The 12,756-nt window shown below is 51.5% G+C and overlaps 1 protein-coding gene and 1 long non-coding RNA gene across 4 annotated transcripts in view; one reads left to right on the top strand and one right to left on the bottom strand.

The window, feature by feature from the left end:
• LOC107184371 overlaps positions 1–12,756 on the bottom strand; it is a 26,593-nt gene that overhangs the window by 1,398 nt on the left and 12,439 nt on the right. The window contains exon 2 of the long non-coding RNA XR_001515196.1: positions 12,741–12,743. This is a non-coding gene — a long non-coding RNA (uncharacterized LOC107184371). The remainder of the gene's footprint in view (positions 1–12,740; positions 12,744–12,756) is intronic.
• AKAP13 (A-kinase anchoring protein 13) overlaps positions 1–12,756 on the top strand; it is a 66,215-nt gene that overhangs the window by 41,103 nt on the left and 12,356 nt on the right. For all 3 annotated transcript variants that reach the window (XM_015569132.1, XM_015569131.1, XM_015569133.1), the window contains 8 exons: positions 5,113–5,180; positions 6,357–6,423; positions 8,095–8,230; positions 9,025–9,137; positions 9,740–9,892; positions 10,458–10,708; positions 11,713–11,838; positions 11,944–12,061. In XM_015569132.1, coding sequence (XP_015424618.1) covers positions 5,113–5,180; positions 6,357–6,423; positions 8,095–8,230; positions 9,025–9,137; positions 9,740–9,892; positions 10,458–10,708; positions 11,713–11,838; positions 11,944–12,061 — 1,032 coding nt within the window. The remainder of the gene's footprint in view (positions 1–5,112; positions 5,181–6,356; positions 6,424–8,094; positions 8,231–9,024; positions 9,138–9,739; positions 9,893–10,457; positions 10,709–11,712; positions 11,839–11,943; positions 12,062–12,756) is intronic.

Raw genomic sequence — 12,756 nt, 5'->3', positions numbered from 1 at the left:
CCCCCCCCCCCCCCCCCAGCTGAGGCACTCCTGGCCTCACTGTAGCTTGGCGCTCATTTCCAGGGGTAGTTGGTGGTGGCCGTAAGGTTTAGGTATGACAGCGTGCTCAGCTTGTCACTTACAAAAAGATGAGGGCAGAATCGAGGCGTGAGAGGAAAGGTGCAATGAGTAGTCACGTTCCCCAAGAACAAAAGGGATAAAGCCATGGCGGTTCTCCCAGTGTCCTGAGGAGCAGCCGGCAGGGAGTACTGTGTGTCAGAAGCGCCATCTCTTATCTGGGCAGGAAGTGGAAAATCTGAGTAGCTCGGGGACTCAGTCTTTTTCCCTTCGCTCCCTCCCCTCGTGTTCAGGATCTTCCCAGGCGTCTCAGGACTGTAGCTCCCAGTCGGTCACTCGCCTCCCTATGCCCTGAGCCTCCTTGGCTTGAGCAGAACTCTCTTCTCGGACCCCCGAGCCTCAGACTTCGAGCAGCGGCTCAGCCAGCACTGACTTGTGGTCTAGCAGCTCAGCCACATAGCGCATCACGATGGTGTTGTGATGGCCGGTATTGATGTGCACCTTCTTCCGAATGTCTTGAGTCACTTTCAGGGTTCGATTTCTCGTTCGGGCACATGCCCAGGTTGTGGGCTCAATCCTCAGTGGGGGGCGTGCAGGAGGCAGCCGATCCATGATTCTCTCTCTTCCTTGATGTTTCTCTACTTGTCCCTTCCTCTCTAAAATCAATAAAAATATATTTTAAGTAAAGACACCCTCTTGCATGCAAATACTAATAGGTTCAGTGGATAGGATGTTTTCAAGCAAGTCAACCTCTCCTGACTCCACTGGAATCAGAAGCTGAGTCCCGTATGTGGACTTGGGTGGAAATGGTCATGGGCACAGACACAGGAACAGCCAGGGGCAGAGCCTCCCGCACAGGCCTTCCGTGGCCGACTCTGGGGCGGGGGCAGCAGCGGAAGCACAGACCGAGCCCCTCGTCAGGGCCTCCAAGCGACTTAATTTAGGAGAAACCTGGCATTTCTGTTCGTGTTTCATTGTTGTCGTTTTTTTTTATTTTTTATTTTGACTTAGTTTTTGATCCTAAATCAAAACTCAACTGGCGATTTAGGGCCAGGTCACCTTGACGGGGAGGGAGGGCGAGTCTCCTTTCTCCACTTGTGTCGAGCCTCTGGGCAGCCAGCGCTCTCTCCGGCGGCCACAGTGACGCGGTTGGAGGGCTCGGTGGAGTCCTGCAGAGGAATCTGTTACGATGGGTTTTTGGATTTGGCCAGCGGTTCTGTTTTTGTTTGCTTTAAACAGATGTAAAATGATATCGAGATGATTGTTGATTCATTTTCTGTTGTGTTAGCAGCTTCTGAGTACTTTTGTGGTAGGCTGTTGCTCTTGGTTAAAAAAATAAGCAAGTAGACCAGCTGCAATCTAAGTAGGAAACATAAGAGCTTAGGACACGCGTGATGGTTGGGTTTCACTTTGGGTTTGAAAGACAGGTCTCTACGCAGGCGTTTTCTAACATGTAGAGTAAAATACATATAATTGATTAAAGAAGTTCATTGTTTAGGGAAAAGGAAGATTTGAAAGAAGAGCCTAATAGAGTCAATTATTGTTCAGAGAGGGAGCATTTTCATTTTGTTTTTCTTCTACTTAACCGAATGTTATTTATTGTCTCTTAAAAATACCAATAGAAACCATGGCTGGTTTGTTCAGTGGTTAGTGCATCAGCTACTGACTGAAGGGGCTCAGATTCGATTCCGGTCAAGGGCTCGTACCTTGGTTTGCAGGTTCAGTCCCCGGCCCTGGTTGGGGTGCATGTAGGAGGCAACCAATCAATGTGTCTCTCTCACATCAATGTTTCTCTCTCTCTGTCTCTCCCCTTCCCCCCCACTCTCCCTAAAAATCAAAGGAAAAAATATCCTTAGGTAAGGATCAGCAACAAAACAACAATACCAATGTAAGAATACAGATTGGAGTCTAGATATCTGAACTTGATGATCCTTAGCCACAATAAGCCAGAAAAAAAAAATGTTTCTGCATATTTCAGGCCCTCTCCTCATCTCGCTGGCATCTGTTTGATTCTTGTCTACGTGTTCTTATGAAAACTGCTGTGACAGGAGGCCCTCAGTAGGATGATTTGGCTGTTTTTGGTGGCTTTCCTCTTGTTCTGTGGTTATTACACCAGCTGCCGAGAACGCCTCACAGGCCGTTTTGTGTCTGAGCCTTGTCCATCCAGACCGGTCAGCGTCTCCCACGCCCCACAGTGGTTCACAGGACGGAGCGGAAAGGACTGTGGAGCACGTATTTCTCAGCCGCTCACATTTAAGTGGTTTGTGTTGTTTGTTTTGCTTTAGTTTGCTTGGTCGTGAGGTGTGAAATAATAGGAATAAGTTGCACCTTTCTGTCCTTAAGTAAACTACATCTTCTTTAAAAAAATAAATTTCTTTGACTTCAGAGAGGGAGAGAGAGAAAGAGATAGAAACATCAATGATGAGAGAGAATCATTATCAACCAGCCACCTCCTGCATGCCCCCTACTGGCGATAGAGCCCTCAACCAGGCCTGTGCCCTGACCAGGAATCGAACTGTGACCTCCGCAGGGGGTTCATGGATCGATCATGAACCATTGAGCCACACCGGCCGGACAAGTAACTATTTAACCTGTGACCTTAGGAAGCATCAGAGTTTTCCCCAGAATAATCAGGACTTGTTAGCATGTGTCCTGATGACCAGTGGCCTGGAGTCTGAGAAGCCCCTTCCTTCCGAGCTCTGACTGCGTGGAAGTGGAGCGGGTGAGCCCTCCCTCGGGGCAGCCCTGGAATGTTCATGGGTCTGGAACTCTAGTTCCGTGTGGCCTGGTCCCTCCCTTTCACCGTCCTAAAGCTGATCTTCTCAAGATGCTCTCACTAACGGGTGGTTTTATTTGTCTGCTGATAGAGAAGGCATGCACCGTGTATAATGTCACCAAAGACTGGAGTTGGTTGATGGCAGAGGTTAAAGAGGAGAAACAGCAGCAACAGATACGATGGTCGCTCCCAGTGGGTTTCCCTTTTCTTGCGTTTGATGCCGAGTCCCTTCGTGCGGCACAGAAATGGAAGTCGGGGTTGTTTGCGCTTTTAAGTTGAGAGGCGTCTAATTGGGTGGGCTCTGTTCCCAGCAGCCTCTGTGCCAAGACCTCTTGCAATAATTTTGAACAATGAGGGCGTATTGCTTACTGCTGTTAGGAAATCGCCTTTAACAATAAGAGGCCAGAAATCCTTTGCCTTCCCTAGCAGCGTGGTATGGTTGGTGGCAGCGAGCTCGGAAAGGGGATCGATTGGTCTCTGATCCCTGTGTTCTTGGTAAACGTCTGTTTTCCAAAACAGAGAATAAGGTTTTAGCTCATGGCTTTGGCTGATACGAGTGGGGTGAGGTTCCTCAGTCACCCACGCACACCCCTGACCCCGCGGCTGTGCGGAGCCCAGCACAGCGTGGAAACGAGCTGAGTGGCTGTCCAGTCGGCACTTGAGTGTGTGAAGCAGACGTCCATGCTGCGTGTTTATCATTAAGACGTGTCGGTGTGGGGACACGCCTCCAAAAAGGGACTTCGTGTGAAAAGTTGTTTACTGGAAGCACATTGTAAACATTATTTCTGCTTTTATGAGTCACCAGCTGATGTTGTCTTTTAAATCTCAAACATGAGTGTGGCTGAAGTCTGTTTAAGTGTTCGCACCACGCCCTCAGCAGGTGACGTCATTCTCCGCAGGACGATGGGCCTCGTCGGGAGGAGGGACATGCAGCTGGGCTGCAAGGCCTGCTCACAGTGTGCTAGTTGGTCAGTTTTTGTTTGTTTGTTTAATTTCCCCCGCCCCCATTTGTTTTTAGAGAGAGAGGAAGGGAGAGGGATACAGAGATGGAAACATCCATGAATCGATGACAGAGAAACGTGAGGAGACACTGTAGAGGAAGGAATGCGAGAAGGCCTTTGGGTCTGGGATTCTGGCAGTCTCACCCCCCACCCCCCACCCCCGTCCCATCCATATGTACCAGCTAAGAGAACATCTCGGCCCGTAGTTAGGGAGTTGAGATGGGTAGGAGCTGTGTAGTTTTGAATCTGTGTGAAGCGTTGCTTAGTGGATGCCATCTGGTTCCTATTCTCAGGGAGTCTGTTCCCTGGAGAGGCAGTTGTCCCCACAGAGGGACGTTTTATTTGTTTTGACTTCACCTCTGGCCTCTGGCACAGTTCTGGTCTCTTACGTCATGGCAGCAGTGAGCACGGATGACCCCTCTGAGGCTCAGATGGCTGGGATTTTATGCCAGTGGCCCTGTTAGGCCAAGAGAGTGACAAGAATTGAGATGCCCTGGCTGGCCGCCCAGTGGTTAGAGCACCGGCCCTGGTCCGACGAGTTCCAGATTTGACTCCGGTCAAGGGCACGAACCTGGGTTGGGGGTTGCCCAGCCTGGCAGGCCGCTGATTGATGTGGCTCTCTCACATCCATGTTTCCTCTCTTTTCCTACCCCTCCCCTCCACTCTCTCTCAAATCAGTGGGCAGAGTATCCTCCACTGAGGACTAAAAAGCAACAAGCAAGCAAAAGAGTGGAAATGAAATTGTGTCCTTGGCAAACTGGTGCCCGCTCCATCTGTCGGGGAGGCTCCTCTTTTTCCTGAGTCAGGGCTCCCAGAGGGGCTTCGGGGCTCTCCTCGCCTGTCTTCTGTGGCTCTTGACTCGGGGTGGGTCCCAGGTAAAAGGACAGACGGGTTTTCAGCTTCGCACGCTGCCTCTGACAGTCACGCCCGTGTCCAGCCCCTCTGACGGGGCCTTTATTTATGCATTTCCTCGTGACTCAGGGTGACATATTGAGGCAGGCACTCTTCGTTTTAGTTCTGGGAGCCTTTCAGCTTCCTGCCTGAGATCCCAGACTTCGAGTCTTTGTTAATCAGAAACCACATCTGCTCTTGCTTCTCTCCTCCTCCGGGTGACATCACACGCCCGGCTGGGAGAAGGCCCGGGGTCTGCGCTCCGACACTCTGCGTCCCCCGTGTGAGCGCTGCACACGGGCGCTCGGGGCTGCTGGGCCCGGGTCAGAACCTGGGATCGGCTTGTGTGTGAATGTCACCTTGCGGGTTTTCTTGCTTCCTTTTCAGATTGCAGTGCTTTCGTCCACAAAGGCTGTCGAGAAAGTCTGGCCTCCTGTGCGAAGGTCAAAATGAAGGTAAGACGTTTCTGCCAGAGCCAGTCCAGTCTGGGCTGGGGGAGTGGAGGTGGTGTGGGTTTTGTCTCTTTTCGTCATTTGGTCCCAACTTCGAGACCAAAATAACCCCCCAAATAAATTCTTTCCTCTTAAGTAATTTACTCTCTTTCCAGTGAACATACTTGGGAATTTGTGGCCTTTGGAAAATGCAGTGTTTTCAGAACTTGTTCACGCTAGATACACATTTCTCTGAGGTTCTCGTGTGTCGCTTTTGGAGTGATGTTCTTAGCTACGACTGCAGACCTACTCTGCGGTTCACTTACGGCTTCCTCAGGCAGGACCCCGGGGGAGCAGGCAGGGGGCGGGGGCTCTGCCGTGCTCGGGCGGGGTGTTAGGGTTGGATGCGTGTCTGGCAGCCCCTTTCTCACGGGGCGTGGGGACGGTCCCTGCCTGAGCATGCGTGCTGGTCACAGCGGGTGGTGATGTGCACTGCTTCTCAGGCGGCCCGGAGGAGAAGAGCGTGGTTTGGGGGCATAGCCTTTAGGTGCCCGCTGTGTAGTCACCCACAGCCTCTCCAGCTGCGTCCGCCCACGTGCTCGGGGTGCCGTGTGAGTCATCGATAACCAGGCCCGTTTACCCAGCGCCCTGGCCCCAGACTCGAATGTACAGCAGACTCACCCGGGGGCTTGTTAGAAGTCAGCCGCCCGGGCGCACCTTCTGAGATTCAGAGTCCGGGCCAGGCCGGGGAGGTGTGTTTCTAGCGAGTCCCCAGCTGGTGCTGCTGGTCTGAGGACCGCGCCTGCGGAAGCAGTGAGCCCGTGTGGGTGACAGACTGGACCCCGGGTCTCAGGTAGCGGGATCCCGAGGGGGTGCCCGTGGCCGCCGTGGGTGAGAAGAAAGCGCTGATGGGTCATTCGCCGCGGAGGGGATGCTCGGGTGGCCGTGAGGCAGAAGAGTGCCATCCTGGGAAGGAAGCGGCTCCTGCCAGGCAGAAAGGAGCAGCCTTTGTGGAATCAGAGCGAGTGGCCGGCTGGGGGGAGGCAGCCGGGGACTGGCTGGGACTAGGGTGCTGAGGACATCGCCGAGGACCCAGCGGGGAGGGAGCAGCACCTGGCTGTCTTTCTGCTTTGGCGTCTTGACACGTGACAGAGGTGAAGAGTAGATGCCACCTCCACGTGTGACTTTCTCTCCTTTCAGCAGCCGAAAGGGAGCCTTCAGGCGCACGACACGTCATCCCTGCCCACAGTCATCATGAGGAACAAGCGTAAGTACCCAGCCCACCTCTTCGGTTCTTCCTGACTCTTGTTCAAGGCCTAACCATGCTTATGTCTGCTCACTGGCTACCAATCAGGATGTGAGTATCTATCTTGTGTTAAGTTAGAGAAGGCTGCAGGCTTATTGACCAAAAGCTTAGCATGTTATCAGTCTCTCTTGGAAGGTTTCTAGTTAGTGTAGTGGCTCCAAAGGCAGCACCATGCCCCGGCCGGTGGCTCGGTTGGTTGGAGCACCATCCCGTACGCCAGAAGGTTGCGAGTTCAATCCCCGGTCGGGGTGCGTGCGGGAGGCAGCTGGTCGATGTTTCTTTCTCACATTGATATTTCTCTCCCTTCCTCTCTGTCCAAAAAATCAAAAACGTCTCCTGAGTCAGAAGCGATCTTGCTTATTAAACGTCTTGATAAACTAGGAAGTGCGTTTATCTTTTTCAAAGGCTTCAAGTGGTCCACGAACAATGGAAGTCATACTCTCCATTCACATCAGACTGTGTTCACCAGTCTGCACAAGGCTTCACTTTGGTTTTACTTAATATAGTTCCCTTTTTTATTACTAATTATTTACTTTTCAATTACAGTTGACATACAGTATTTTTACAGTTCCCATTTTCATTCTCCATCTCCTTTCTCGTTCCTTACCCTCCTGGGTGCCGACTGTAGTGTGTCCAATGTGCGTCTTCTAATCTGTCATGTCTTTAGACATGGAGATCTCTGAAAATATCCATTCTGCTTTCCCCCCACTCGCTACCCTCCTGAGATAACATGTAAGCTGTTGTTAAGACTGCTGCATGGTGCTCTCTTATAAACATGCACCCCGTTTTAGTTACCAGTTCCCCCCAAGACATACACCTGAGCTGTTTCCAACTACCCCCATAAAAATAACACGGTAATGAATGCCTTCTTAATTGGCTCGATGGGAGCCTGTGTGTGACTTACCCCTAAGGCAGTATTTTTCAAGTGTAGTTTCTGGATTAATTAGAAGTGCAGATTCTTGGATCCTACCCAGACCTACTGAGTCAGAAATTCCAGAGGGTTAGCCCAGTGATCTGTGCGTTTTTTAAAAAAAATAAACATATATTTCAGAGAGGAAGCAGGAGAGAGAGAGAGAGAGAGAGAGAGAGAGAGAGAGAGAGAGAGAGAGAGAGAAAGACACAAAGAAACATCAGTGATGAGAGAAAATCATTGACGGGCTGCCTCCTGCACAGCCCCCACTGGAGATCAAGCCCACAACCCAGGCGAGCCCTGACCGAGAATCCAACCAAGGACCTCCTGGTTCCTGGGTTGATACTTAAGCCCTGAGCCACACCGGCCGGGCCATAATGTATTAATTGGTCTTCTTTTGATATTCATTTGTATCATTTCCAATCTTTCGTTTTATCAATACCGTTGCATTGAATAACTTTGGACATGTGTCATTTCAAACACAAACAAGTATATCTTATGGGATAAACATGTCCTGGAATAGCATTACTAGATCAAAGTGTATAGGCGTATACAGTTTTAATAGAAATTGCCAAATTGTCCTCCCTGGGGTTTTCCACCCATTCACACTCCCAGGGCAAGTCGGCTGTAGAGCAGTGCGCTTCTCTGTGACTTTGTCAGAGGAGTCCGTCCTGGGGGGCGTGGAGCGGTGACGCTCAGCTGGTGTCTTCTCTCCCTCACAGCCTCGCAGCCCAAGGAGCGCCCTCGGTCCGCAGTCCTCCTGGCTGATGAAGCCACTGCCGCCCCCCTGTTCCCCAATAGACGGTCCCAGCAGAGCATGTCGCTGTCCAAAAGTGTCTCCATACAGAACATCGCTGGGTGAGTGGGGGTTCGAGGATGGCACAGTGACACTGGCATAGTCATATCATTTGACAAAAAGATCTTGATAAGGGGTTTGGAGTGCCCGGAGTGATTCCGATGAGAATGAGGATTACATTTGATCACTCACTGCTGTGGCTACAGTTTGTCACAAGGATCCCCTTTAAACACCCTCATCGGGCCAGGTTGTCCTACGCTTTTGTATATCATTACCCCGCTTCTAAAACCCTCAGTTCTGAAAGGGTGGTTTCTAATCAAAATAGGAAGTAGGAATAGGAAAAAGGGTGATTTCATTCTGAATTCTTAGTGCCAATCCCTTGTGTCATACACAAACATTCACTGGGTGCCTGCTGTGCTGGCTGGTGAGTTGGGGTCAAGAGAGCACAAGAATAACCAATGTCACCCCAATAAATTTAATAAAAAATATTTAAAATTTTTTAAAAGAATCCAGTTTATTATAAGTGCTCAGCCTGTAATTGGGGGACAGGAGGGAAATGCAGTGGTTAGACCGTGAGTGTCAGACAGAGAAGTTTCTTCTATAATGTGTATACAGTTTGGGGGCAGAGCAATCTTCTTATCTATCACTTTAATAAAACCCAAGGCTCATAGTTCAGGTTTGCAGTGACACTATGTGCTTTAACTACGATGAGTAGTTCTTGCTCCTGGGTTCCCAGCATAAGCCTGTGTCTGGGTCACGCGGTCTGTGGGCGGCTGTCGCTGATTGTCCGGGTCCTCAGTGGACAGCGCAAACCGTGCCTCATCCCCGTGTGTGACGCGCTGCTCTCTGTCCCCAGAGTTGGCAACGACGAGAACATATCGAACACCTGGAAGTTCCTGTCGCACTCCACAGACTCGCTGAATAAAATCGTCAAGGTCAACGAGTCCACAGAATCCCTTACTGACGAGGGTAAGAGGAAGTTGTAGCCTACACTTCGTTTTCTGTAGCGACTGTGCCGCTGCCTCACCCAGAATAGAGGCGTGTGTGGAATCTAGTGCCTGCCTCTTCCTTACTCCTGTGAAGATTGCCTAAATTGTCCATAAAACATCCAGTGCTTGGTGATAAATTGGTAATCACACCTACCCCCTTGTTAGATAGTTGTCCATTGAAAGATGTCCTTGCTTTTAATACTGTCATATTCTAGTACAGACGCTTTCTCTCCGCCCCGCCCCCAGACTTTAAGTTCTAGCTCTCTTGGCTCAGTGTAAGCCTACTGTCCTAAACAAGCGAGGTTCCCAGGTCCCATCCAATTCCTGCTTCACGTAGGAATCATGTCTTCATGGCATTTGATGTGTGTGATGCTCACCTCTCTAGCAGCAAAGCCTCGGCAAGAGCGTGTCGCTCCCAAACAGGCAGAGAGCCCCTTCTCTACTGGAGGGTGGTTCTGTGAACACCCCAGGATCCGTGCAGAGTGTCCGCGTCCTAGGAAGTGGTCACACCCAGGGAAGTCCACGCGGGCTTCCGAGAGGTCCCAGACCAGGGTTGTGATGCTGGCTCGTTGCTGTTTTGAGGAGTAGGTACAGACATGAATGAAGGACAGCTGATGGGCGACTTCGAGAGTGAGTCCAAGCAGCTGGAGGCGGAGTCCTGGAGCCGCGTGGTGGACAGCAAGTTTCTGAAGCAGCAGAAGAAGGATGCGGTCAAGCGGCAGGAGGTGATCTATGGTGAGACCCTGCCCTTCTCTGCTGGCTCTGCATGGGCGTGGGGTCCAGAGGGCACTGTGGGCCATTCCCTGGGCTGTGGAGAGTCAGTGTTCATCTGTGTAGCATCTCAAAGATTTTCCTTTACAACTTTGAGGTATAGAGACGTGCTCTTACTTCTCTCTATCCCTTTTCCTCTCTTTACAATTGCTTCCCTAATTGTATTGGCCATTTTATTTCCTATGAGTGCTTATTTATGCCACAGGCCAAACAAGAAGTCTCTTGTTTACTGCCTCCACCGCACTAGGGACAGTCACTATTTCCTGTTTCTAGGAAATAGGAACACGGTACATTATGAAAGGTTTCAATTCCAGTGAAGACATGGGGAAACCGCCAGGGTGATGCGGCCCAGCACCTGTGGTGGGTCCCAGGGGGCGGGAGGCTGAGGAGGAAAACGCTGTAGGGAAGGCAGCTGCTGACCCAGGCTTATCACTTAAAGTGGCTCTGAGTAGCCTGGGACTCCGGGGGCTGCTGGCAGCAGCAGGGGCGCCGGGAGGAGGGCCCTGACCACTGAGCGTTGTCCCGGCAGAGCTGATGCAGACGGAGCTGCACCACATCCGCACGCTCAAGATCATGAGCGACGTGTACAGCCGGGGCATGATGACCGAGCTGCTCTTCGAGCAGCAGACGGTGGAGAGGCTGTTCCCCTGCTTGGACGAGCTGATCAGCATCCACAGCCAGTTCTTCCAGAGGATCCTGGAGCGGAAGAAGGAGTCCCTGGTGGAGAAGAGCGAGAGGAACTTCCTCATCAGGAGGATTGGCGACGTGCTTGTGACCCAGGTGAGGGTGGCGGCTGGGGCTCGGCAGCCGGCACGGCATCTCGGCTGCAGCGTCCGTTCGCTTTGTGCTCAGGCAAAGGGCTTCTCCCTCCGAGCCTCAGTTTCCTTTTCTGTAACGAGGGCAGTAGCTTTTCTCTTCTAATTCCATTCTCTTAAAAAATAATTTTTTTTTCATTGATTTCAGAGAGAGGCAGGGAGAGGGAAAGGGAGGTAGAAACATCAGTGATGAGAGAGAATCATGGATCAGCTGCCTCCTGCACACCCCCTACCAGGCATGGAGCCCACAACCAGGGCAGGTGCCCTCTGAGAATCGAACCTTGACCTCCTGGTCCATAGGTCGATACTCAACCACTGAGCCACGCCAACTAGGCTGTGATTGGCTCTTTTCGTTTAGAATAATGCTTTCAAGGTTCATCAATGTTGTAGCATGCATGAAGTCAGTATTTCTTTTCCTTTTGTGGCTGAGTAATATTCATGTATGTCACAATTTATGTATACATTTATCCTTGGATGGGTTATTTCCACTTTGGGGCTATTTGAATAATGAACATAGGTATGCAAGTTTTTGTGCGGATACATTTTTTAAATACATGTTTTTATTGATTTTTAGATAGAGAGGAAGGGAGAGGAAGAGATAGACACATGGAAGAGAGAAACACATCTCTCAGCTGCCTCCTGCACGCCCCCTTCTGGGGATCGGGCCCGCCATCCGGGCCTGTGCCCTGACTGCAGTCGAGCCCGGGGACCTCTTGGTGCCTGGGGCAGTGCTCAGGAGCCACACCAGCGGGGCTGGGCACATGGTTTATGTCTAGGAGTGAACTGGCTGGGTTATTTAACTTCTGGAGGAACTGCCAGACTGTTAGCCAAAGCCGCTGCACCATTTTAATCCTTTGGGGCAGTTTATGAGGAAGTACCTTGGGTCCTACAAACATGCAGCTGTGTACAAAATGGTGCTACAGATTTAGCGCCTGAGTTGCGGCCTGACTTCCGCTCTCTTCTGTGCAGTTTTCCGGGGAGAACGCTGAGCGCCTGAAGAAGACGTACGGCAAGTTCTGTGGGCAGCACAACCAGTCGGTGAACTACTTCAAAGACCTTTACACCAAGGACAAGCGTTTTCAGGCCTTCGTGAAGGTAGTGACGTGCAGCGTGAGCACCCACCGTGGTCCCTAGCGCCCTGTCGCTCAGGGTGAGCAGCGCCTCCGCTGGGCGGGTCCTGACACTCCCGTTCCCTTGCAGAAGAAGATGAGCAGCGCGGTCGTGAGGCGGCTGGGCATTCCCGAGTGCATATTGCTGGTCACGCAGCGCATCACCAAGTACCCCGTGCTGTTCCAGCGGATCCTGCAGTGCACCAAAGGTGAGCACCCTGGCCTCACCCGCCAGCCCAGGGAGCCGCTGAGGAACGCGTTCCTGCTTTACGGGCCTAAAGGGATCCTGGGTCTTTATCTTCAAAACCGCGGTGTTTTAGTAAAAACGTGAAACATTCGCCCTGGCCAGTGTGGCTCCACGGCTAGAGGGTTGGCCCATGGACTGAAGCGTCCCAGGTTCGATTCTGGTCAAGGGCATGTACCTCAGTTGCAGGCTCAATCCCTGACCCTGGTAGGGCACATGTGGAGGCAACCAATCAATGTGTCTCTCTCACATAGATGTTTCTCTCTCTGTCTCTCCCCCTCCCTTCCACTCCCTAAAATTCAATGGGAAGATACCCTCGGGTGAGGGTTAGCAAACACACGCCTGAACGTTATGTCAGCAGACTGAGACTGGATCATAGTAAGAAGGGAAGGAACCCCTTAGTGATCCCGTCAATCGTTCAGTGACCTGGGCACTTCCTCCCTCCCTTTCCGCCGTCTGTCTGTCCGTCTGTCTGTCCGTCTCTCTCTCTGGAGCATGCAGGCACCTTTCTTTCCTCTTTCTCCTCTCAAGGCTCGTATCCCTCCCCCCGTACCCTAACCCCCAAGTTCCAAGTGCCCTTCTGGTGCCTCTGTAACTTGTTTCCTTGAGCCATGTCTTCTACGGCTCACTTCTACCTCCGTAACTTCCTAAGTAAACTTT

This window comes from Myotis davidii, unplaced genomic scaffold (genome assembly GCF_000327345.1).
Source record: "Myotis davidii unplaced genomic scaffold, ASM32734v1 scaffold164, whole genome shotgun sequence".
In the NCBI taxonomy this organism is placed as follows: domain Eukaryota; kingdom Metazoa; phylum Chordata; class Mammalia; order Chiroptera; family Vespertilionidae; genus Myotis; species Myotis davidii.
The sequence above is the reverse complement of the archived record's forward strand: the minus strand, read 5'-3'. Positions and strand labels throughout refer to the sequence as shown.